At 38.1% G+C, this 27,118-nt stretch overlaps 1 protein-coding gene across 1 annotated transcript; it reads left to right on the top strand.

The window, feature by feature from the left end:
- The first annotated feature begins 312 nt into the window (after positions 1-312).
- On the top strand, positions 313-27,041 carry arhgap45b (Rho GTPase activating protein 45b). The gene is given in 27 exon segments (XM_042482397.1): positions 313-871; positions 3,904-4,150; positions 5,514-5,696; positions 10,075-10,218; positions 11,245-11,329; positions 13,435-13,507; positions 14,279-14,354; positions 14,900-15,031; positions 15,708-15,769; positions 15,906-16,016; positions 16,724-16,804; positions 16,914-17,081; positions 17,774-17,911; positions 18,037-18,233; positions 19,417-19,538; positions 19,748-19,834; positions 20,047-20,148; positions 20,325-20,488; positions 21,070-21,258; positions 21,340-21,477; positions 22,959-23,087; positions 23,089-23,225; positions 23,321-23,409; positions 23,412-23,465; positions 23,468-23,556; positions 24,805-24,907; positions 26,121-27,041. Coding segments are annotated over 27 exon segments (3,837 nt in total). The 5' UTR covers positions 313-586; the 3' UTR covers positions 26,573-27,041.
- The last annotated feature ends 77 nt before the right edge of the window (positions 27,042-27,118 follow it).

Consider the following 27,118-nt stretch of genomic DNA (forward strand, 5'->3'; position numbering starts at 1 on the left):
TATTTTATTATTTTTTTGACCTTGTGCAGATTTACTGGTAATTATTTATTATTTTTTAAAAAAGGATATTTTAAATCCCCTTAAATTGTGCAGTGATTTCAACATTTTATTTTAGTTAGATAATTAGCTTCTGTTTCCATAAAAGGCGCAGACTATTCAACATACATCAGATATCCTTTTTTTTTAAATTTGATGCATGAAGCAGGTGCACTTTGGATGTTCTGAGGTGCACGCGGAGGCGGGAGGTTGCCATCAAAAGCTTCAGGTCACATGTTGGAGACGCACGTGTGTCAGGACCAACTGATTACTGTGAATGTGAACAAAGCAACAGTTTGTTTGGTTTGCGTCAGGACGCGCTGCTCTTCTGAAGTTAGTTTGAATTATGAGAACGTTTCACTTCTGGTTTACAGTTTCTGAAGTGTAATTTAAACACAATTAATCTTCCCATAACTTGGTGAAAAGTCGTTTTTGTGTCCCTCCTCCTCCTCCTACGGTTGAGGAAGCGGCGCGCAGAGCGGATGCCGGGAGCGCACAGACAGTTTGCGGTGAGCTGTCTGTCTCTCCGTCAGTGAGCCTGCGCGGCTCGATGTGCGACAGCAGCAGCAGCAGGAGGAAGACAGACAGACAGTTACGGTGGCTGAAGCTCGGCCCGGATGGCACCGAGCTCCCGCTGAGCGCGAGCGGCAGAGCACCCAAGTGGCGAGTCGGGGGGTGGGTGGGGGGGCTGTACGTGAAACTCAAAGAAGTCGGGATGGACGGAAAAGGCACGCTCAAAATGTTCACCAGGAAGAAACGGGAACTCATTAAGACGCCATCCATCTCGAAGAAGAGCCGAGCAGGAAGCCCCGGGCCGCAGAGCAGCGCCCAGCCTGTGAGTGGAGCATCACTTCTGGTTTCTGACTGTATGTGTGTGTGAGTGTGTGTGTCAGATGACCTTCAGCTGCAGGGCTACAGAGAAGGCTCCAGACAAGAGGGAATTGTGTGCGTGTGTTAGATACTTGTGTAAAATGCCTTCATGAGAAATTACTCAGACTGTAAGAAACTATAGTTCATGATGATTCTTCATGTTCTGATGTGTGACTGACAGCACACTGACTCATTCGCCTCATAGGAAGTACATCTTTTGCGAGGTTTCACCACTAAAGCTGTGGCAGGGTCCAGTGTGTGACTGTGTGTGTATGTGTGTGAACGCTCTTTAGTTTCAAAGTTAGTTATAATGGAGCCGGAGCTGTAGGAGGGAAGGAGCATGCTGAAACGTGGTAGTAAGAGCAGCTACAATCCTTACTCTACCAGTCAGAGAGTTAAGAAAGCTGAGGCGAAAGGCAAGGACAGACTGGACATACTGCCCAACAAGCACAACGTATGGCTTAAACAGGTATGTGTGAGTGTGTCCTCATCTTAAGTGTCCAAACTTCAAATGTATAGGGATGCTTTTCTCGTAAAATGTTTGCACTCTTTGGTCGAGCTCCTTGGCTTTGCCCGATATACACTTGTCAAGGCCGAAACTGTGAACCATGAGGCGGAAGGCGCAGCCAAAAACACAACTTTGACATGACTTTTAATGCGTTTTGTAGACAGATGAAAAGGTCATTTCTCTGCAAAATATCACTGTTCATATTCCAAACAGTAAATGACATTTCAGTGTTTCTACCCCCCTGCTCTGCTCGCCACACCCGACAACAGCTTGGAGTCAGGAAGTGTTGCACAACGCAACACAGGATCTTGTGAAAGTCTTCTCATGTGTGTTTACCAACAACAGCGCTGTGCTGCTGGGTTTTTAAGGCCACAAAAGCAAAGATGAGTAAAGCTGAAGGCCTCATGCCGTTCAGGTCGAGCTCATGACCATCGCTGTGACTTTTTTCTGTCTTCCTGTGTAGGGATGGAAATCGAGAACCGGTTTCAGTTGAGAATCGGTTCTAAATTGTCCGATTCACCTCACTTGAATGCCTCAAAGTTTGATTGTTTTTATTAGAGATGATAATATCGGCACGTCATCAGTTTCAACCAATATCTGCTTTTAAATGAACCTGACTAAAATGAATCAGGATTGACCAACACGTTTATTCTTATTTTGCACAATGATTGAATATTACGTAAGTTGACAAACATTGTATTTCATGTCTCCATCTACTAATCACGATAAGAGTTTGCATAATATGATGTAAGCTCCACCACAAAAGAGACTTGGTCATTAAAACTAGGTGGTAAGAAGCAGATATATTGATATTGATACTGATATCGTTTATTGGCCAAATGAGTTGTTATATTGGCATATTGGTCAAAAGTCCAATATCGTGCGTCCCTAATAAGTTTGACTTCTTTTATCGTTTTTCTGACAGTTGTGCATTGAGTATATTTGCATGCACAAACTAGTCTGTTTTTTATCCTCATGCCAAAAAATAATCCCTACTAAACTGTTTACATGTCTAATGAAAATGAATATGCAACTCTGCGTACTCTGATTAACATGCTGCAAAGTATCATGTCAAAATGTGGAGAAGTAGAACAGCTGGAGCTGCTTGTCTTTTTGCCTTTCTGCAACAAAATAGGATTTTTTTATGGTTTTGTACCAGTGGTCTTTCTTTCCTTCACCTTCTTGAAAAGGTATTTGTCGAGATATTTGCACATATCCAAAAACCTGTTTATATCAAAGTCTTCCAGAAAGTTTAAAAGCAGGTGTTTCTGCTTTTCTGCATGCATCTCTACCCTGCAGCTTTGCAAACTGTTTGCTAGTTGGTTTGTGTACAATGTATCCATGACAACACCCAGAGCCGACAGAAGGATGTGTGTCACAACTGAGGTAAAAAAGTAAATTGGGATGCATACTGCAAATAGACTATATACATACCCGAATGATGCTCCTAAAACCCGAATAATACCACAGATCAAAATTAGAAGATGCTAAATCTGGGAAAAAAGGCCTAATGTAGAATTATCCAAATGAAATATGCTGTTTATATGACCCATGTCATATTAAAAAATATTGTCATATTCGGAATTATAGAGGCAGATCTGTGTGCATGTGTCCGTAGCCACTGTCGTCAAAGTCATGCATCAACATGGCTGGAAACAAGAAGGTGTCATGACAGAGAGGAAGAAACGCTTTGAGCGTGGCTTCATTTTACGAACAGTCGGTGCTGCATGTAAAGTCTGTAAGATGATCATTTTAAGTGAAGGTAGAAACACCCGAAATGTGCTGAAACATCTCTATGAAACATGGGCTTAAATTGTCGGAGCAGAATGTATTTAACACTCTGCACGAGCTGCTTCCCAAACAAGCAGCTGCAGAGGGAAATGATCCTACACTGTGTTCACACTCAGAGGTGATAAAGAAGACGCTCTGATGCTTAAAATGTGTGTTGTCTACTTTTTTTACGTGCAGAAAACTTATCATTAAACAATAAGGAAATCAATAAAGAATAAGACCTATGTGCAAGCAAGCAAAACTTTATTTATGTAGCACATTTCGTTACCGTTGGGAGCACAATTTGCAGCACAAAGTGTGAGGTACAAGCTGCAGGTACACAACAAAGCCGTCAACTGACCATTCAAGCGAATCAAATCCGTTAAAAATAAAAATTTTAAAATTAAAATGAAGATGAAGAAAAAAACCAAGATACAAAGACGTGAGTCAGAACTGATAAAAAAAAAAATTAAAATTAAATTGAATAATTATACTAACAGTAGATCATTAAAAGAGGAAAATACATGTGATTTTAAATGAATAAAAGAACTAAAAGTAGAATAAAATAAGATAAATAGACCACTAAAAGATGATAATAGATAAAAGATGATAAACAAAAAAATAAGACCAAATAGTGAAGCAAAATCAATAATATCATTGATATCATTAAAATCTCATCAATTCCTATGTCTTCCTGTCCCTGTCTGTCTCCCGCTCAGTTGTCCATCCTTCAGGAGCAGCCTCGGAAAGATGCGGGCGACATCACTCTCTTATCTTCACCCGCACCCTCCTCATCCTCAACTCTCACCCCGTCCTCCGCCGGACTCCAGGACCCCTCCCTGTCCTGCCCGGGGACCCCCAGCATCCAGCACAGCAAGCTGGCAGCGATGCAAGGCGTGGGCTGTCCGTCCCCTGTGTCCACCCTGAAGAGACCGACCGCACTGAGCAGACACGCCAGCGCTGCAGGTCAGCTCAATACGTCCTTCGTCACCTTGTTGAGTTGATGAAATTTAGAAAGTTAGAGGAAAAAACTTACTTACTTACTTTCTATATTAACTTTAACATGTAAAGGGGCAAGTTGAAGTCTTGAGCTATGGAAAGGAGGCTGTCCCAGGGATGCAGTTTTTATTTCTGATTGATTTGTTGATTAGTCTTTTTCAGAACATTGTTTAGTCTCTAAAATGTCAACAAAAAAGTGGCAAATACCCATCACCGTGTCACAGGGACAGAGGGGACGTTGTCAAGGAGGGACAGCTTCCCTGGCTTTGCCACATGTAAACAAATTCGCCAACCCCCACCTTTTAAAACTCTCTAATATGTTATATAGATATTTGAATACATATTTGACTTGAAATCACATGTTAAATGTTAAATTTTAGAAGAAACAGTCCAGACCATAAAACTGCTACTTTTAGTCTTTGGTTTTTTTGTACAAGTTAAAGTTGAAAGTCTTAATTAGTGAAATTTTGAGGTTTTGGTAGGTCGATTTTGTAAAAGGAATACTTCACCTATAAAATGATCATTTGTAAATCAGTTACTCGTTGATACATTGAATTTGATAAGCACGAGCCTCCACAGTGGACGAAGAATCCAAAAATGGAGTTCTTTATGAAAAGTAAACAGGGACCATGTGTACCAACAGCAAAACTTTTATCAAAATATCTCTTACAGAACGTGCACAGTATAATGCAAGTCTCCTTTATCCAGTTGTACGCTCAGTACTTCCCAAATACTCACTAAAACTTTACTGTTTAAAATACTTTTGCACATGAGTAGTGTGCCAAGGCGAGTGTGTGCGCTTTAACTCTGCTCCTGCATTTCACTGAGCAAAGTTTAAATGTCCAGGTGCACTGCGCTTCCATGCATGACTTTATGTGGAAGTGTTTTTAAATAGTGCGGTTTAATCGAAAATACAGGTGTTTGGGAAGCACTGAGCATACGTGTGGATATATGTGACCTGGTGATTACTGCACAAGTTGTGTGAGTTTGTAAATGGATGTTTTGATGTAGTTTTGCCGTTGTTAAACGCAGACCCGTATGACTTCAGTTTGTCAAGGATTTTCTAGGTTTTTGGAGTGTTGGTGGAGGCGTTCTTCAGAAATATACAAATATGATTTTGTCTGAGACGTATTCCTTTCAGGCTAAGCTAAAAATGTAGTCCTTCGTTATGCAATATGTAACAGACATATATGAGAGTGGAATTGATCTTCTCATCCAACCCTCCACCAAAAAGTGAATAATTTCCCAAAATGTCAAAATTTCCCTTTTATTATTGTGGAACTGAAACGTGTCACATTTGCTTGATGGATAACTCTCCATGTCTCCTCAGGTTTCCCGCTCCAGTCGTGGGTGTTCACTAAAGGCCAGGGCAGAGGGGCCCTGACCCCCACGACTCCGTCTGAAGGTCCTGAGAGCACGGCCATCGAGGTTGAGGACATCCCGGCGCTGCTGAGGGACGTGGCACGCTTTGCCGAGGCTGTGGAAAAACTGAAGGATGTCGTGCTTGCTGAAGGTAAGCTCTTTTGCAGATTAAGATTTGTTTTCAAACTTCCACCAGACACAAAATTAGCCCATAGAGACACTGGCCTGATGTGTGATTTAGAGGATCCCAAATATTCACCTTCATACTGAGTCGGGCTCCCGTCTGTATCATCAGCTGGTGCAGGTTTGAGGACGTGTTTTTGGTCGGCTCTCCGTGCTGCGATCACAGAATTAAAGACACGAATGATGCTTGTTTCTCCACCGTGGAGACAATACATGATTCTTTTTGCGTGTGAAGCCAGTTATGATGTTCGTCTTCTGACCTTTTGACAGTTTATCGTTGTCTCCTTTTGGTGTCATTGCTTTGTGTTGTGCACATGTGTATTTTTACTACATCTGCAGACAGAACAATACTGTTTGGCCTCTCCTCTTCCCCTTTGTGTTGCACACTGTGGTCCATTTTGACAAGACTTACACGAAGAGGACATGAGGTATCCACAACCTCACTTAGTCCTCTTTACTGACACGTGTGCACAGCGCTTCTGGGGGAGGGGAGGAGGGAAACAAGGGTGGAGCCACCGTGCACAAAGCAAGCTCACAAGTGGCGTCCTTTCTCCAAGTGAAGGGCTGAGTTTCCGCTGCAGCGACATTCGACCGCACTCTGGTCTCCAGCAGGAAGCCAGTTTTTTTTTTTTTTTTTTTTTTTTTTTACATATTTGTTATTATCATTTCCACAACAAAAGGTTCATAATAATATTACAAAACAAATCTGTCATGTATAGACAAAGCAGTTATATGGTCACACCCCACCACCAACAAGCACACAGATATAAATATATAAAATTACAGTTAAAATATGGCTGTAAAAATTTTTAAAAAAATGATAATAATAATTTAATAATAATGGGTGTCATTCTGGGCTTTTGCCTTTGAATTTGTAATTTTTACTATTTTCCACCTGATGACATAATTTCTAACCATATTTGGCACATGGAGAAAATACATGCTATTCCACTAGGTGCACTGTCACAAAGTGTTGCTGCTAATCACTGACATATCCGAGGCTGTGGTAATAATAATAATAATAATAATAATAATAATAATAATAATAATAATGATAATAATAATAAATAAAATTTAAAAATAGAATAGTAAAGTCATATAACAAACATCAAAGTAATAAAATAAAATGAGATAAAATTAATAAAATCAAATAAAAGGCTGGATCAATACTTTCATGTTATCCATATAACATTTGCTTTTCAGTCAGTGATACATGTTTCATTAGCCATGAAGGCCATAATGAGTCGGGAGGAGGACCTTTAATCCATTTCATTAGTATGCATGTGCGAACAAGGAGCAAAAGTTTGTCCAGGCATTTGTACGGATTATGGCAGAATGCTACAGAGGCCTGTTTCTTATTTCCTGCCTCCTGTGTGATGTAACGAGGCTTAAAATGACCAAACACCTACACCTTTCTTCATGGAGTAAGAAAAAACAAGCTCAGAATGATTCTGAAACAAACGGAAAGTTTGAGCAAAGGAGAACAGGTGTTTTTTCGCGTCGAGTTTCATCAGTTTGTCTTTTTCAGATCAGAGTTTTGTGGTTCAGGTGAAACAGAAAGTTCTTTGTTTGTGTCTTTCCATCGGCCGTTATCGGGCTCTGTTCTGTCTTGTTCTCCACCCAGAGTACGCTTTCTAAACAGGAAGCCATGATGGATAGCCTCTGACAGAAGGGCCTCGTCCACACTTCCTCCTCTGATAGGCTGGCTGCATCGCCGCGGCCTGCACCTCCTCTTCTTAATCAGGAGCTCAATCAGAGAGTCTCCTCCTCACTGAGATCCAATTCACCGCTTCATATGGAGCTCCTTGTGGCTTCTTGGCCACACTTTGTTTCCTCAAACCAAACACTTCGAGAGTAATGTGATTTGTTTTCACAGAAAGCAGATGTAGCACAGCCCCAGAATTAGTTTCTAATCTTACAAAACAATAGAGGAGACCACATCCTCTGCGGCACAACGTTCAGGTCACTCTGTTCTTACTGTCTGAGACACTCTGACACACATTTTCAGACACGCTGTGGGAGGACGGAGGATCTGCTGCCCTCTGGCCTCCTCCCTGAGCGAGCCACCTCCATCAGAAGAAAGGTCTACTGAGGAGCGGGAGCTTGCGACATTAGACGGATAAAAGTTGAGCGAAACTCGTGTGTGTGTGTCAGGAGGAAATGAGGCTGCAAATGTGTCACCAGTGACATCAAAGCAGAAGAGCTGACACCGGAGCCTGACCCGACCTGTCTGACACTCTGGACATGTCTGTCCGTTATCACTGACCTGTCTGTCTGTACTCAGACTGTCCGTCTCCCTGTCGTCCCCCGTCCGCTGTGATCCTATGCAGAAGAGGCAGAGACAAACATTTTGGAAAATTAGCTTTTTTGCTTTCTTCAAGAGTTGGAAGAGAAGATTGATTACCTCTCTTATATTTAAATATGAAGCTACAGCCTCTTAACTTATCTGAGAATAAAGACTAGAAAGATCAAAATCTGGCACCTATAAAGCGCACTAATAAGACATTATAAATATTTTTTCTTTTAATACGCAAAATACCACAACATACTCCCCACTAGATGCTGGGCGAGAACATAAAAAGACCATCTCTATTAACTATTCCTTTAAAACGAAGGAAGAAAATTCACTCAAGTAAACTTTAAACTTCTTGAAACCTGGATTCACTTTTGCTGCATTAAGATGCCTCTTATAAGCTATTTGACCCTTTTACATCAGAAAAAATTGGTTTGATTTCTTTCAAAAACACTGGAGAAAAAGGCAATGACCAAATGTTCATGAAATGTCCCGAAAATTGCAAGAAATTAGTCAAAGGGTGACAAGAAAATTACCTAAAAATTTGTTTTAAAAAAGGGATTATTAGAAAACTAAGATATCCCCAAACTATAATCATTCTAATAGTTAATATCTAAAATTATGTTACAGAAGAAAAAAAAAAAATATATATACATATGTATATAAATACTGTATATATGTGTATGTGTGTGTGTGTGTGTGTGTGTGTGTGTGTGTGTGTATATATATATATATATATATATATATATATATATATATATACATATATATAAAATAAATCTTCCCAGTGCTTTTTAGGTCATTTTCTATTTTTCTTTTATTTATTTTATTTTTTATTTTTTTTTGGTTTGTTTTTAGTGTTTACCTTTTGTGGTTATTTTCAGGTGATTTTCTTGAAATTTTTTACTTATTTTCTGCTCCTTTTTTGGCCTCTAAATAACTTTCACATTATTTTGAGATATTGAGTCATTATTTTTAGTTTTTTTTTTTTATCCCCAGTAATTATTAGTCTCACCAGGCGAAAGCATGCGTTTGGTCACATTTTGGCCTTCTTTGTGGCTCAAAGACATGCATTTTCATAAACTCATCCTTATTTATTTAAATTTATTTTGGCTGAGATAATCTGCAGATTAACCCATATGTGAAATGTTAGGATGTACTAAAGTTAGGCACAATAGACAGATTTTGGTTAATTTTGTTTTTGATACTCGCCTACTTAAGTACTTATGGTTCAAGCACAGTTAAATGATTTTTACTTTTGTCTGTTTTGGGTAAGGTAAATGTATTTAAATGGTACATTCCAGAGACAAAGGCAGTGTAAGGCAATTATTTGTGTTTGTTGTTATAATTTACTTGTTTGTTGTGCTGTAGCCTACAAAGTTAATGCTCTTTTAAAAAAAAAGTCCAGTTATGGATGACGTTGATCAAAGATTTGTGACTGTGTTTTAGTCTTAAAAATTATGTTCATCGTCCCAATTATGTTGTCTCAACTGAAACCTGCGCTGCAGCATGTCTGCTGGAAAGACAAAAACTGTCCAGAGTGGCCGCGATCAGCGGAGATCTGCACTCAGCTGAGGCACTTTTCTAGTTTTGAGAAATATTCTAATTATTTTGAAATTCTAAGTCATTATTTCAAGAGAGTTTCTCATTGTAATGACTTCCAGGACTTTTTTTTTCTATCACATTGGGGGAAATGGGCTTCCACTGAAATGGATTTGGGAAGCTGGACTGACGTCTCCCTAACTGATGCATTCAAAGACACATTAACATCTGAGGATTATGGATTGATCCAGTTTGCAACTCTGTTATTTACAATGATAATTTAACTTTGATACGACAGGCTTTTTGTCTGAAACAAGCTACAAGTCTATGCAAATCAATATTAGTTCATGCTGTGCTGAAATAAAATAAAAAAATGAATGGCCTCTGGGGAAACTAGAATATGGTGGGCTTCCATTTGCCTTGTAGTTTATGAGATATTACATCCAAAACTGTGGTCTTTATAGCCGGTATTACTGCATTTCTGTTGTCGCTCCTCCATCCTCTTCTCCAGGTAAGAAGGAGGGTCAGCGGCCTGCGGCTCACGAGTGTCTGGGGGAGGTCCTGCGGGTGCTGCGTCAGGTCATTAACACCTACCCTCTGCTCAACACCGTGGAGATCCTCACCGCTGCCGGCAAGCTCATATCCAAGGTCAAAGGTCAGTTGGAGAAACCTGCAACCATGCAGTGAAATTTAATGACAACAAATGTAGACAGGAAACCTTAGGGACTGTTTGGCGTATTTTACATGCTTTCGTTCTTTAAATTTTGGTAATATTTTGTATTTTTGTTAATTTGGAATTTCTAGCTCAACAATAAGTCTGAAATACAATGTCAACAAAATTGTTGCATTCATTCGGTTAAGTGCCAAAAATGTGCTATTGAACCCCGTTCAAATTGCAATTTTTGATCCCACAGCCATCAAAGCATAAAAAACATGCATTGTATTATTTCTGGGTGTCATTCTGGGCTTTTGCCTTTGAATTTGTAATTTTTACTATTTTCCACCTGATGACATAATTTCTTACCATATTTGGCACATGGAGAAAATACATGCTATTTCCACTAGGTGCACTGTCACAATCAGTGTTGCTGCTAATCACTGACATATCCGAGGCTGTGATAATAATAATAATAATAATAATAATAATAAATAATAATAATAATAATAATAATAATAATAAAAAATAAAAAATAGAATAGTAAAGTAATATACCCAGCATTAGGGTTTAAAATTTTGTCAATTAGTGAATATTTGCTATTATAATTAAGACAGATGTTGGAATATGATATTAATATATAATGTTTTTTTATTATCATGATGCCACGTGTTTTTTAAATCTTAAAACATAGTGGCATCATGATAAAAACCCAGCATTTAGGGTTTAAAATTTTGTCAATTAGTGAATATTTGCTATTATAATTAAGACAGATGTTGGAATATGATATTAATATATAATGTTTTTTTAAAGCTTGATTTTAAAAAGTGCATTTTGGGCACAGAGTGATATTAAAGCAGGCCCTAACTACATTTACTCATTTTTTAAAAATAATTAAAAAATACTTCCAACATCTTTTGGTGGTGTTGTTTACTGTGAATATATTTTGATGTGACTTTTTTTGGTCAGCATTGTGTTTTAAAGCATAACTGAAACCTGAACAGATTCCCGGTTGTGATTTTACAGGTTTCCACTATGAGGCTTCTAACGAGGCCGATAAACAGGACTTTGAGAAGGCCATTGAAACCATCGCAGTTGCCTTTAGCAGCAAGTAAGTATCTGATACACCTTTACAATATGTGATTGTCAAATTCTAGCCTTTGAGTCCCAGAAACAACATATGGAGACTACAGCTGGTACTTGATTTAGTTATTGTCCTTGTTACAAAGACTGAACTAGAATGATAGTGATGCAAAACGGTGTCTGATCCGGCATTACCTCTTTCACAGACAGAAGTGTTAGGTAGTGTGTAATGTGAGTTTGTCAATGCACACAAAGCCGTCTGTTGTTGGGAATTGGACAGAGAAGTGCAGCGATGGTGACACATTTGCATGAGGCAGAGCTGAAAACAGGAAGTGGTTCTTTTCTTTTACCGTATGACACAAAACCAAAACTTGAAAATGCTGTTGACTACCTGAAGTGAACAGATTGTTTGACTATGGAGATAATGAACCGTGAAAACGTTCTCTTGTTTTCAGACACTTGGCGACCATACGTATTATGAAACGTGTCCACTACGAAATCATCAAATCTTTTTTTTTACTTTCACCTAAATATTTTTTAATCATTAAAAATAATATCATGATTAGAAGAAATGAGCCTGGAGCAGAGCGGTTTGTCACTTGTATGTGTTATTTGAGTGCATTGCAGCGACAGTTTATCAAAGGTTAGCCTGTGCCATTTCAGGGTTTAGACGTGTCACAGAGCTGCAGGAGGAAGTGAGCTGGCAGAGACAGTTGAAATCTGTCTGACGTGTCTGTTTCCTCATTCTCTCCTCCTCTCTTCCTCTGTTCGACTCCTTTTCTGTCATGAACAGAAAAACACCAAGATGGAGATGCTGCTTTTATGTTTAGCCCGTATTACAGCGAGAGAATGAATAAATATGAGACGTCAGGAGGTTTTTTGCTTGAGAGGATAATACTGATATGTTAAAGAATAAAAAACGAGTCTTTGACTTAGAGAATAAATGTTGGAGAGAGAAAGAGAGAAAAGTATCTCAAATTTAACATCTTTTATTACTTCCTGTCTCCTGCACATTTTTACCTGTCTGAGACTTGCTGCGAGGGCCCCTTCCTCTTTTTTTTTTTCCATTTTTAAAATCAGCCATTTTTTCACACGCAGATTATTATTACTGCCCTCGGCTGCACGATATATCTTTTTTATTGTTGTTGTGAAAGTCTGTGATATTTCACTCGGATTTATTTCAGTTTAATGAAAGAGAGTACCAGATGAAAACTGCATTTTAAAATGTATCATTCATTGCTTTTTATTGGTTGCTTTTGTGTTCAGATAACAGTTTTTCATCAGAAATGGTATAAGATTTCCACAGAAAAATAACCGTCTCAGAAAATATTGCACTTTCACAGTATTAAAGAGTAATCGTAATTGTCAGCTACAATGACCTTTAAATGAGGTTGAACATTTTATTACAATAATTGAGACTTGAAACCATTTTTTAATTAAGGATGTGTAGAAAGTCTCCCTTTTGAAAATAGCTAAAGTAAAAATGAGATTGTCCATTCAGTTGCATTTTTTTTATTTCAATACAGTAGATAAGTACACGATAAGGTAACTGTCAGTTTTCATACTGCAGTACACCTTGAGACCAATATATCGATGCAACCCTAGTTGGAAATAATTTCCTTTTACTTTTTTTTAAATTCCAAATGTAAAACTTGTGCCCACCTGAAAGTTGACAGGCAAAAGCTAATGGGCCAGTTTCAACAGAACAAAGAACTTCTGCGCACTATCTGCTTCTGCTGCAATAAAAGGAAATTTATTGGGACAAAGAGCAACATTTTGTTACAGAGACCCTCATATTGCTTTTCTTATACTTGTTCCCAATACATTTCCATTGATTGCATGTGTAGCAGGCAATACGAGAGAGGTCTTTATTCCATTTTTTGAAATTCGGCAAGCAATTTATTGTATTTTAGCAGTATACCGAGGCAGTAAAAAGGCAGAACTGAGTACACTTAATCAGTTTATTTACAGTAAGCAACAATAGTCGCATATTTTCCTCTTATCGTGCAGTCCTGTCACTGCCTCAATCTTTCCACTGTGACCTCTCATCAACCTCCATATCATATTCACAGTGTGTTTTTCCTTCTGTCATGTCATCAAATGTAAAAGTGTCTCTGCTGTGTTTGTCCTCAGTGTGTCTGAGCTGCTGATGGGAGAGGTGGACAGCAGCACGCTGCTCTCCCTGCTGCCCACCGAGAAGAGCAGGGTGAGTTTATCTCACAGGCTGCAGTATTTTCTGTTCCCCACAATTAAAAATAGTGGGGTTATCTGACACATAAAACTTCAGTAACCACTGAATTTAACAGGCTTTTATATGGGACAGACACCTATATGGGACGGGCTTTTAATTCCTTTCATGCAAAATACAATCAAATTGTTTATTTATTGGAACAGCCAAAGAGATGGTCCCCTGTCTTCCATATGGCCAAATTGGTTTGATTTTTTCCAAATGGCATGGAGGTAATGAACAATTTAAAAAGACATGGTAAATGAATAAGAAATTAGTAAAATGTTACAATGTGACAATTAACTTAAAAAATAGTGTTTAGAAAATTACCCAAAAGGTGCTGAAATAAAAAAAAAAATCTGCTTTCCTGTGACATTGTTTTAAATATAAAATTATAATAATGGAAAATAGTTTTCTGGGAATTTTTCTCCATTTTTATAATATTTTTTAAAAAATTTAATTGTCAAGACATTTTCTTGTCACATTTTACTAATTTCTTGCCATTTGTTGGCCATTTTTCTGCTAATTTTTTCCATGTTGTTTTCTTTTTACCCTGAAACAATCAAACTAATTTGGTTTATTCAATAATTATGTGAAATTGAGATCCAGTTTTGTATATGTCATTCAGATCCCAGTGCACATGAGGTGATTTCCACTTTCAACTTTACACTGGATGACGAAAAGAAATTGCTCATTTGATGACGAGGGTTGATGTGTTTGTCAGTGATGAATCATTTTTATGCTCTGCAGTCGATGGAGAACTTGTACGCTGCAACTGGCCAGGGAGGGGACGGGGGACAGTTCAGGAGCGACCTGCAGGACATGGGTAGGACCATCAGCTGCTTCCCGCTCAATCTGACATCTTTCAGTCTCTCACAGCTGCTGTTCGTGATGCTTTGCATTCCTGATCATTTTGTCTCGTTAAAATTCTACATTGTCATGATATTTTCATATATTTGTGTACTCCCTGTCATCTATTTGAATTAAAAGTAGCAATCAGACCTTGATTTGGATCATGAAAGCTTTTACATGTTGTCCATGCACTGGATGTTTGGTGTGTCTCCCCCTGCTGACGTAAACACTGCGGTACATCCATCAATAGTCTCTCAGTCTCCACAGAAAAATCAAAGAGAAAAAATTACAAACTGTATCAAAAACTAAAATATCAACCACGCCGAGCTGAAACACAAAAGTGACAAACATAAATTCATCACCACAATAATCACAGGATGTTGGAGATCATCACTTCAGCTCTGAATCTTCGCACCCCGGCTGCAGATTTTTCACCTCTCACAAATCCTAATCAGCAAAAACACTTCATGTTGTCACAGTGACGAACTGAGTGACCTCTGTTTGTGTGTCGATGCGTAGGCAGAGTTGAGGAAGTGGATGTGATCCTCCAGAACAGCGAGGGAGGGGTGGACTCGGCTCTGCTCTACGCCAAAACCATTTCCAAGTACATGAAGGACCTGATAAGCTACGTGGAGAAGAGGACTTCACTGGGTGAGTGCCAAAGCTTTAGTCTGTTAATGGATTAATAAAATTACGGCAGCAACTAACCATTATTTTAACTGTTGATTAATAAGTTGATTGTTTATTAGATTCATTAATTAGTTGTTGGTCAACAAAATATCAGAAAATTGTGAAAAATATCAGTCAGTGTTTCCCAAAGTTTAAGAGGACATCAAGTGTTTTGTTTAGTCCATAACCTAGAGATATTTAGTTTACTGTCACAGAGGAGTAATAATCAGAAAATAACCTCCATTAAGAGGCTGGAATCAGAAGATTTTAACTTTTTTTGTTCTATAAATTATATATTTCTTTTGGAAAGATCAATTAATTGTTTCAACTCCTTAAAATTGTCAATCAACAGAAATATAATTGATGTTTTTGCAGTCAAAAAGACTTATTCATGGCTTTAAGATGTGAAGGTTTGCCTGTTGTATTCTGTTGTATATTGTAAATTTAATGATGGCATTTGTGACTGAAACCAAATAAATACATAACACAGATCAGGGTTTACAAAAATTGGGATCGCTGAAATTTTGTTGTCATTGTATCAGCTAATTGATGAATTGTGAATAGATGTAGATTAATCAGCAATTTCAGTTAATAAATAGCTGCAGCCCGAATAAGTAGAAAAACTAACAAGTCCTTTTTTTTTCTTCTATTTGACCAGAAACTGAGTTCGCCAAAGGCCTCCAGAGATTATACCAGTCCTGCAAACACAGCATAACACATGTAAACATCATTCATTTCACCTCTGAATGTGTCTCACCGATGATCTGTGATACTGAATGTTAAAAACTGGGATAAACTCAAAGCAATACAGCATTTTGGATATCAAACCTTCTCTTTTCATGTTTGCTCCCTCCAGCCACAAATGCCCCTCTTCTCCATCTACTCTCTGGCTCTGGAGCAGGACCAGGAGCAGAGTGTGGGGCTGCAGCAGGCCAGCAACACGCTGCACAGCCAGACCTTCATCCAGGTAAACCTCACGCAGTAAACACTGTTCTGAGTCAGCCACACATTTTCAAAAAGCCAATTTTAAAACACAAAAAATATAAATTCATTTTGAGCAGCTGCTCAAATATTAAGACTGCTATGTACACATAAAATCAAATGAAATGTATTAATTAAGTTCTATTTTTAATTATTTATTTATTTTTATCTGGATGAATTGGCCATAACCTTAAGCCACATGGTATGACCATGATTTATCTTAAAATTAATTCCTTTTCTTTAGCATGCTTAACATTTTTTTTCACAAGTTATCAGTACTGTAAAGTGTACGAAAAACAAAATATTTGCATTTATTTAAAATTTTTGTAAATAATAATCTCATATTTTTGTTTTATAATGTCGGTCACTTAAAATGTAGTTAATAGTCTTTTTTTTTTCGTGTAAATCAGTGAAAATGTTTGTTTTTTTTTAAATACCATTCACTTAAATATACTGTATCAGTGATTAATATTTCGGCCCCGGAAATAAGATATTTCATTTTAAATTTAATACAAGTATTGATTTTATTGGTCTCACCACATCATGAGTGGTTGCTCCAAATTACATGAAGACTTAATATTGTAAAAAAAAAATAATCTTTCATGAAAATTAGTTTTTCCATGACCACAATGTTTCATAAACATTTTTGTTTAGTAAAATCTCATCACAAACATTTCCTTGGGTTCTGTGCAGCCTCTGATGCAGCGTAAACAGGAGCATGAGAAGAGACGGAAGGAGATCAAGGAGCAATGGATTCGAGCAAAGAGAAAACTGGTGCGACCTTTTATTTTGTATATGAGCGCGCACGTTAGCAGTAGACTGTATTTATCTCTTATGAACAATAAGAAATTGTTCGGACAAAACACGATTTGTCTTTGTTCAGATGGAGTGTGAAGTGAACCTGCGGAAAGCCAAGCAAGCCTTCATGGCCCGCTGCGAGGAGTACGACAAGGCCAAAACAGCAGCCAGCCGCGCCGAGGAAGAGGGAGGAGGATCTACAGCGAAATCTGTGGAGAAGAAGAAACGAGTAGAGGAGGAGGCTCGGAACAAGGTTCATATCAATAACTTCTTTTTACTGCTGCAAATGTGTTGAGCGCTTTCACTGTGGATTAAAAAATCAATTGCGTTTTATTTTTTTAACTCCTTTTTTATTGGGGTTTTTAAAGTTAACATATGACTGAAAAAGGCATTTCTTATACCAATGTTTTGAAAACATTGTTTGAAAAAATAAAAAACAAACCTAAAGGGTAAGCTGTTGTACACATTGAGCACAGCAAACCAATTTACAAAATATTTTTTTCACAAATAACCTTAAAAAAAAAATTAAATATAAAAAATAAATTAAATATTAGAAAATTAGTTTAAAAAAGAAGGAAAACTGGAAAAAAAGACAGAAAAAAAGGCAAGAAATAATAAAAAAGACAAACATTATATATTATACATATATATATATATATATATATATATATATATATATATATATATATGTATATATAGACACACACACAACATCATCATCATCATCAATAGTTTTTAAATCAAAAACTAGACCTTTCCAGTCATGTGTGGTTGTGGTGAAATGAAATGACATTTATCCAGCTGCCACAATTTGACACTGACTCCTCATGTTTCTTTGAACTAATCTGACAGATTAAAACAGACAAAAATCAAACGTGGGAAGTTAATTAAAAGTTTGTGTATTGTGTGCTGTGTGTGTGTGTGTGTGTGTTTGTTTGTGTGCAGTCAGATGAGGCGGAGGCCACGTACCGGACGTGTATAGCAGACGCCACCGCTCAGCAGCTGGAGCTGGAGCACACAAAGGTCACAGTGCTGAGACAACTGCAGGACATCATCAAACAGAGCGACCAGACCCTCCGCTCGGTCAGAACAAACACAAAACTCGCTGTTATTGTCAAACTCTTTTAGAAAAATGCCCCATACTCCTGTTAGGTTTTTGACAAATAAAAACTCTTTCATCATGTTGTTGTAACTCTTTCCTCCACCAGGCGACCATCTCCTACTACCAGCTCATGCACATGCAGACGGTAGCGTTGCCAGTCCACTACCAGACTCTGTGTGAGAGCAGTAAGCTGTATGACCCGGGCCAGCAGTACGCCGCCCACGTGCGAGACCTGCAGCTACCGGGGCAGCCGACTGTTCAGTACACATTTGAGAATTACTGTCCCTCCAGCTCATCGTCACAGTAAGAGCTTCCGTCAGAGCTGCAATTATCTTTAAACCTTGAATAAAAAATGCAAGTTTTGGAACATTTGCCATCATGCTAAGATTAATATCTCCCTCACATCTGCACATAAAATACAGAGCTGCGCCAGTTAGCTGAGCATTAAGACTGGAAATGGGGAAATGACTAGCCTAGCTTTGCCCAAAGGTAACAGAATCTGCTCTCTGCCTGCTGCTGGATGCAGGCCTCCTGAATGCTTTGAGGCCAGTTTTAACACGTGTATCTACAACTTCCAGGTCCGTCCCATGCCATTAGGCCCAAAAAGACTTTGGCCATAGACTTACTTTGGGAAAAGACATCTGAAAATCACCAGATAAAATGTTTTTTACCCCCCGCAAAATGGTTTGTTTCACGATCACAATTTGATCCATTCAGTCAAATAACATTTAGAAAGACCGGAGGAGCCACAAGATTGAATCGTTTTTATTCCTATTCGAGTTAGCAGAGGAAAGTAGCCAGCTCGACTGGCCCAATGCTGCAGAATATCCCATTCATTTTACGATGAAACTCTTTTGGCTTCATGCACAAGTTAGCAACACTATATCCAGCTCTCTTTATACGTCCTTACTGCGTCCAGCCAATAAGTAAAACAAATCAATCACTTTTCATACACACAGACTATAACACGAAGTGCTTTATACAGTAAAACAAGAAAATCAGGAACTGAGGAAACGCCACCATAAGTGAAGAAACACCAAAGGCAGAATAAAACCTATAAATAGAAAGATTAAAAAAAGTAAATACATAAATGACAACAGTAATAATAAAAGATAAATAAGTAAAATACTCAAAATGTAAAAAGAGGTAAATGACAAAATAACAGCATAAAGTAAAATAACGAATAAATGTGCTAATAAAAATAAAATGATATATGAAATAGTGAAACAGTGAAACAAACTAAAATGTATGAATAAATAGTCAATAGATAAAGTTCAAAATAAAGCCAAACTATCTTATGGATGGAGCCCAGGCGAACTGTTTCCCCGCTTTTCAGCACTTCAGCAGAGCGAACTGACTGTTGCTGCAGCTACACATTTATGGTGAAAACATGACAGTGGTATCAATTTTCGTATCTAAGTTTCAGCAATATGTGTGTTTACCAAAAAAGGTTTTTAAAAATAAATCTGTTGATTCTGATTCTTAGGCATGGCCACAGACCCAGGAATGACAGTTTCAACACGGAGCAGACGAGCCAAACGGACAGTCCGTCCATCAGTGTGGACACCACAGCTGGAGAAAGCAGAGACGCAGAGGTTCAACGCAAGAGTAAGTGACGCCTGCAGCTGCTGCAGATGTTAATGAGCTGTAGCTTCATAAAGATGATTATTATAGAGACCTCCAGGCTTTTTTGTAGTTCATTTGCTCATTTCATTCCATATTTTAAATGTAAATAACAGTCGACAACATGGCTGTTTACTTGTAATTCTGACACTCACTATTCACCATATTCCTGTCTCTTTGTCATCATCCTTCAGGGCAAGGCCACAAGTCGTGGGGTTCAACAGTGAGTGACGACAGTGTTGGAGGAGAAGGAGGCCTCGAGTCTCCGACTGCCAGCACAAGTGAGTGACAGATTCACAGTAACATCCACCAGAATATCTCATTCATAAATAACCATAACGGAGAATTTCATGTTTTTTTTCCACCCTTAAGGGCACACAATATATGTATTCATATTTAATTCAGTTTCTCTCTAGCACTTCTTCCCTCTCCCCAGGATGTGTGGATGTCTTCATATATGAGAGGTGATACTGAAACTGTGTATTTATTCTAGGTGACATCAGTAAAATTGCTCGGACGTCATCCACTGGAACAATGTCATCCAACGAGGACGCAGATGAGAAAGAGGGAAACGTGACCTCATTTGAATCTCCAAGTAAGATTTATAGATTGTAATCAGTGTTGATGTGATGATTCAATAGCAGGACAAGACTGAGAGAGAAACAAAAAACACTTCATTTGTCCTCTTGTCCCAGTATTTCTCTGCAAATCGGCAGTTTGGAGTCTTGTATGATTTTTCTTGAGAGTGTTGATGTTTGTTTCTGTCCTCAGACATGAACGGCATGGATCCTGATGTGGTGGTGTCCACCAGACCTTTCCGTAACATCGGCCTGTCGAAGGCAGCCAGAACCCACCGACTGAGGAAACTACGGACTCCTGCAAAGTGCCGCGAGTGTGACAGCTACGTTTACTTCCAGGGGGCCGAGTGTGAGGAGGTGAGGCCTTCATTTTGTCTCCTAATGTCCAACATGCAGGGAGACACTCAGGATACATCTATGCAGCTATCAAAGCATCTTATCGATGTGTTCTCACATTCTCAAAGTGTCTTAAATTCTAACTTTTTTACAAGTCTTTTTTTTAATTGATTTTTCAGTTGTTTAAAAGTCAGTACAGTGCAATCAGTACAAAACGAAACAAAAACAACACATATTCCCTCACCCAGCTCAGGTCAAAAAGCACATAAATCCACACTATAAGAAAAAATAAAATTCCTAAAATCATGATAATAATTAATATTATAAATAAATAAAGATATTAAAATAATGATAAATAAATAATATTACCTTTTTACTTCATGCTAGCATTTACCTGTTGGTAAAATTTAGATTAACATAACTGACTCTAATAACCATATTCCTACATAATCACATATAGACTTAATCTGCAATACTTACAAAAGACAATTAGTCCAAAAATCTGTCAAAAATTTTTGGACTAAAATTATCTTGAAAGAATCTTTGATAACATTAAAGTGTCTGATACCTGAGTTTATGACGTCATTTTCCTCTCCTCACAGTGTTTCCTGCCGTGTCACAAGCGCTGTCTGGAGACTCTGGCCATCCAGTGCGGCCACAAGAAGCTGCCGGGCCGCCTGCAGCTTTTCGGCAGGGACTTTTCTCAGGTCGCCAGCTGCGCCAGTGACGGCATCCCCTTCATCATCACTAAGTGCATCTCTGAGATAGAGAGGCGGGCGCTCAAGATGAAGGTGAGAAACTGACTGTTTGTGTAAGTGCTGGATACTTTTTTGCCACAGAGGAGTTTTAAACTGTCGTCCGGCTCCTCGCAGGGCATCTACAGGGTGAACGGGGTGAAGACTCGTGTGGAGAAGCTGTGTCAGGCCTTTGAGAACGGCAAGGAGCTGGTGGAGCTGTCCCAGTGTTCACCACATGACATCGGCAACGTCCTCAAGCTTTACCTCAGACAGGTACACGCACAGCACGTGCACGAGTAAAACACAGCGTGCTCAATAAGTGACTTGTGGTACTTTATTAAATTAGTTTGTCAATTCAAAGTATGGTCAAGAGACGATTGCTTTAAAAATCAGTATGTTGAAGGTTTGTTTAAATATAATAATTGAAATCAGTGAAGGTATTTTTTATTATAACTTTATTTGTATAGCACTTTTCTAAATTTTACAAAATTCTTCACAAATTCCATGAGCATAAAACAATAAAATTGATAGTTACAATGGTGAAACATTGTTAAGAATTAAGAAAAAATTGCGCGCAGAAAGGCAAATGGAACAAAAAGAAATCAAACAAGAGGATTTTTAAAAAGGTTTTTCATGGAAATGTGTTTTAAGCAGTAAGCAAAAGTAATGCGCTGGCAAACTTAATCTCCTCAGAGAGAGAAAATGTAATTATTATGGTTATTATACGTAGTATATTCATTTATAGTTTAATACAAAAAATTCTTAACAAATGAAAAAAAATCCCTCCATAGTAAATCAACAAGTAAGGGAAAAACCCAATTAATTAAAAGCAAACTTATGGAATCATTTAACTCCTTTTTTTTTTTTAAATCTTGCATTCACAATTTAATACAAATATTATTTTTTGGGACTTTGGATGCTTCTTACAAACCAGATAAATTGTTAAGGCATCAGATTGATTGCTAAACTCACAAATAGTTTTGAAAATGAGTGGAAAAAAAGTGAGCATTGTTTTGTGAAAATTGCATTTTTTTTTACCTGAACAAAGTGTTAGCTTATAGGTTTAATTTATTTGTTTGTTTTTTCAAACTCCTTCTTTTAATTATCTGTTAAAATGAAATTGCTCATGATAAACTTTGCTCTAGTTATTTGCACACCTCCATACTTTAAAGGTCCCATGCATGCTCAATTTCAGGGTCATACTTGTATTAAAGGGCTTTTCTGACCCATAAAAATTTGAGCAAATTGGCTAGATTTCTTTCAACAACTTAAGAAGAAATTCAAAAATTTGCAATACAAAGAAGTAAAAAGTACCAAAAAAATATTTTTTTTAAAAAGTGAAAAAAAAAAACAAAAAACAAAAGGACATGACCTCAAAAAAAGTGTGCTTAAAAATAATAATTCTGAGTTAAGTTGCTCAATGCCTTTTTTCATGTTTTCATATGAAAGCAAACCAGTTTGCTCAGATTTCAAAGGGTTAAATACTTTTTTGAAAGGCATCTGAGATCAGCACGTGGACAGTGATGTCCTTTGGATTTGAAAGGGATAAAGACACAGTTTCTGAATATGGACAGCATGTATTTCTCTGTGGATTGAGTGTTTTGATACTTCATACTTTGAAGTATTTATATAGGGCCTATACATGCTTTATATTAAAAAAAGGACATGGAAATCTGTCTTTTTACATTATGGGACCTTTCAAAGGTTATCTGTTCCTGCTTAATTTAGCTTTCTAACACTTTTATCACCTCCAGCTGCCGGAGCCCATCATGCCGTTCCGCCTGTACAACAGCCTGATGGGTTTGGCGAAGGAGAGTCTGCAGGGTGAAGCGGACACACCAGAGGGAGAGGAGGCCGAGTCCAACAGTGTCAGCCCGGCAGTGGGGGAAGGGGCTGGTGGATCTGGGCCCTGAAACCGACCCTGAGGTCCTGGTCCTGGTGGAGAAGCTGAAGGAGCTTTTGAAGGAGTTGCCCAAAGCTAACATCGCCACGCTGCGCTACATTATTCGCCACCTCCGAAAGTCAGTAATTTAAAAAAAAAAAAAAAAAAAAAGGAAAATAAAACACCGGGCTCTCTTTACTGAATGCTGATCCTTCACCGTCTCTCTCCCTCCAGGATTGCAGAGCTGGAGGATGACAACAAGATGAGTCCCAGTAACCTGGGTATTGTGTTTGGTCCCTCCCTGATGCGTCCCCGTCCCACCGGGCCACGATATCTCTGTCTTCTCTGGTTGATTACCCCCACCAGGCACGCATCGTGGAGCCTTAATAGTCTTCTATTCGTCCATCTTCCAGTCCAAAACCTCCCAGTCCCACAAAACCGGTCGCTCTGCTTCCACCTCCACTCAGCAGGTACGACTCTGTGTGGTGACAGTATTTTCATGTTGTAACTTTTTATAGCTTTTTTTCAGCACTGTATCTAATAACACACACACACACACACACACACACACACACACACACACACACATACACACATACATACACACATTTAGATCTTAACATGTGCAATGGTCAATCTTAGGCCATTTTATTTATTTTTGCAATAGGTTTCTCAACAGAGGATGGTTCATGTATATATGTAACAGGGTTTTTAGCACAGCATTAGCAAATACTTATTAAATGTAGCCACATGAAATCGATGCTAAACATTAGAGCAATAATGTAATGTGTAATTTTATTTACATATTTTGAATTTCCAATAGGAAAAAAAAAACAGAAGTGGAAAATAGTCACACAATAATGTAAAAAAAAAAAAAGAAATATATATATATATATATATACACACACACACTCACACACACACACACACACACACACACATATATAATAAATATATATATATATATATATATATATATATAAATATATATATAAAATATATATATTTCGAAGGAAGTTAATCATATTTCATGGCAAAGTGAAGTCCAAGAGTGTGGGGGTCAGGCTAAATCCTATTTTTTTAGTGTTGTAGGTGGTGGACACCGAAACACACAGCTGAGCCTTTGTGCAGTGTTTTATGTTTTTTATGTCTCTGTTGATTTATGAAGCCACAGTCACATTTTTGCATTTCTGTCTCAGCATTTCATTCAGTTGAACTAAAGTGATGACGTGATCGCCTCAGAGGGCAAACACTGGACAGAATAGGGCGCCATTATGAGGCTGTGTCCTCGCTGCAAATTCTTCCCCTTCTGCCCCTTTTCACGAAAATCTTAATTTTTTAAATTTTTTTGGCCAGCTAATGAATCTTTGTATATTAAGATTTTTCTACCTTTATTTACGAGAAGTTGAGAATTTAAACCTTTGGAGTCCTGATTTGTCAAATGTCAGTTCACCAAACATAAGTTTTACTCTAACGAATGAAAGCTGCCTATAAATTTAGAAGCAAAATCCAGTGGACCATATCCTGTGGAGACGCAACAGCCAAAAAGAAATAATAATAATATTTTAACATCAGAAAATCATTTGAATACAGCTTTCCCTCATGGTTTGCATGTTAGACATGCTGTCAATGATGAAAAGAGCCTATAAAACCAAAGAACACTTACACTTTGTTTTCCGTGATAACGATCTCTTCATTTCCTTCCCCTCCTGGTTCAGGGGAGTATTGGAGACGACAAGATTGGGAGCTCTGCTGATGGAGAGGATGGAGGTAGAGAGGAGCCAAATAAACAAGAATCTGACAAGATGGAGGAGGGATGTGGTAAGCTTTCGTAAAGCCTGCGTTGTATCACACTGATGGAAATGCAAATAAGCTAACTTCCTCTTTTAATGCACATAAATCATAGTCATGTTCTTGTAACTCACTGAGTTCATGGTATTTAAAAGTACAGAAGGTGGAATACACACGTGTATCATCTCTGAAATGTAATTTAACTTTTAAAGGGACACCACAAAATCAAAACTACATATTTTTTCCTCTCACCTGTAGTGCTATTTATCAGTCTCCATTGTTTTGGTGTGAGTTGCTTAGTGTTAAACATATCAGCTGTACAGATGTCCAGCTTCTCTCCACCTTCTATAATGAAACCAAGCAACTCGGCTTGTGAAGCTCAAAGCACTAAAAACATGCATTTAACAAACTCTGCAGCAATGTCTCTCTCCAGAAGTCATGACCCTCTTTCTCAAGATGATCCACAGACCTTGTTGTTAGCAATACCTGAGCCATTATCCTTGATTTCTTTAAAAAAAACATGGCAGGGCGACGCACCACTTAACAAGAAGTTGCAATAAAAAAATAGAAATTAGTAAAAAAAAAAAAAATAGCAAGAAAATTAGATGAAAATAAGCAAAAAAAAAAAAAAAGAAAGAAAAGTAAAAAAACAACAATAAGGAAATGACCTCAAGAAAGTGCTACAAATTCACTTTTTTTTTCTTTAATATAAGTTTAAATCAATAATTGAGATAATTATGAAGGGATTTTACATATTTTTTCCTCATATTAAGATATATTCCCCCAGCTTGTGTTCCAATAATTTTCTTGTCCCCTTTTATCTTTTTTGCAGTTTGCAGGACATTTCTTGCCATGTTGCTCATCATGTTTTTTCACAGGTTTTTGAAAGAAATCAAATCCATTTTCTCAGCTTTCATAAACGCTAGTGAAGAAAACTGATGTTAATTCAGGTGTTAAAGAGTTAATGAAGGAACTATTTTCTTTATACTGAACAACACCCAAATCTATTTTTTAGTGCCTTGAGCACCGCAAGCTGAGTACCATGTAGTTCCATTATATTTGAGAAACAGCGCACATTTCTTCAGCTGATATCTCCAACACTCTTCAGCTCACAGCAAAACAATCTAGACTGATAAAAGGCACAACAGCTAAGAGGAAAATATGTATTTCTTATTTTGGGATGAACTGTGTTTAGTTTTTTTTTCACTTCTGTGCAACCATTGGCCTCTTTATCTCCATTTAGGAAGTTCTTTAGGGTCGCTGGGCTCTAGTGAACAGCTCCCTGACTCCGACTCTGAGCTGGACGAGAGCGGCCAGCGGACTGCACTGTCCCTCAGACTGTTGAAGCAGGAGAGCGAAGTCAGCATGGACGAAGACCAGCTGAGCTACAGGGACAGTCTGGACCTGTCCAGCCAGTCTGCAACCCAAACCGACCCGGAACAAGATGCAGATACCGACAGTCACAACCCCAACAGAGCAGAGCCCCCTGCGCTACCAGACAGCGGGCCCCCAGATGACGACACAAGTGCGGAGCAGGACCTGAGCGCCTCTCTGGCAGAGCTCAATGTGAACCAGTCCAACAACAACTACCCGTGCTCCCCCATTTTAAGCTTGTCGGGGCTCCCACTGGCGCGTCTGTGTGGGAAGAAATTACCCCTGACCAGAAACAGGGACAGTGAGCCTGAGTTTGTCTGATATTATCTAAGTCATTGTGTGTGTGTGAGAGGTCAGAGTGAAAAGAACAATGTGGTTTTTATGAATTAAAATCCAGCTAAACCTGCACCTGAGAGCGCTATTGTGTTGTGTACATCAAGATTAAAGTTCTTCGTGTATGTGGGTGTTTGCAGCCCGATTGATCTATCTAAACTTCTGCGCGCTTACTGCTGTTTGATGCAATACAACATATTTTTCACTCAAGTGATTTAAAATTGTAGTTTATAAAAAGTTTGTATTTTATAGCCTTTTATTCTTGCAAGCTTGAGGAGAAGAGGGTAACAAGCCATATCAGAACATGCAGAATTTTAGAGCAAATCCACTTTAAAGTGCTGCTGGTTTTATTTCAGCACTAACATTTTAAAGAATAAATTTAGCAGTCTCTTATGAATGTTGCCTGTATTGCCTTGTTATGGATGTTTGGTCTGTTTTAATAAACGTTTTATTTTAATATTGTTAAAGTTTTGTTATTCCATCTGCAGTCTTGCTTTAATATCATCTTTGTGTATTTTGCAGGTCCATGTAAAG

Source organism: Plectropomus leopardus, chromosome 3, assembly GCF_008729295.1.
Source record: "Plectropomus leopardus isolate mb chromosome 3, YSFRI_Pleo_2.0, whole genome shotgun sequence".
In the NCBI taxonomy this organism is placed as follows: Eukaryota; Metazoa; Chordata; class Actinopteri; order Perciformes; family Serranidae; genus Plectropomus; species Plectropomus leopardus.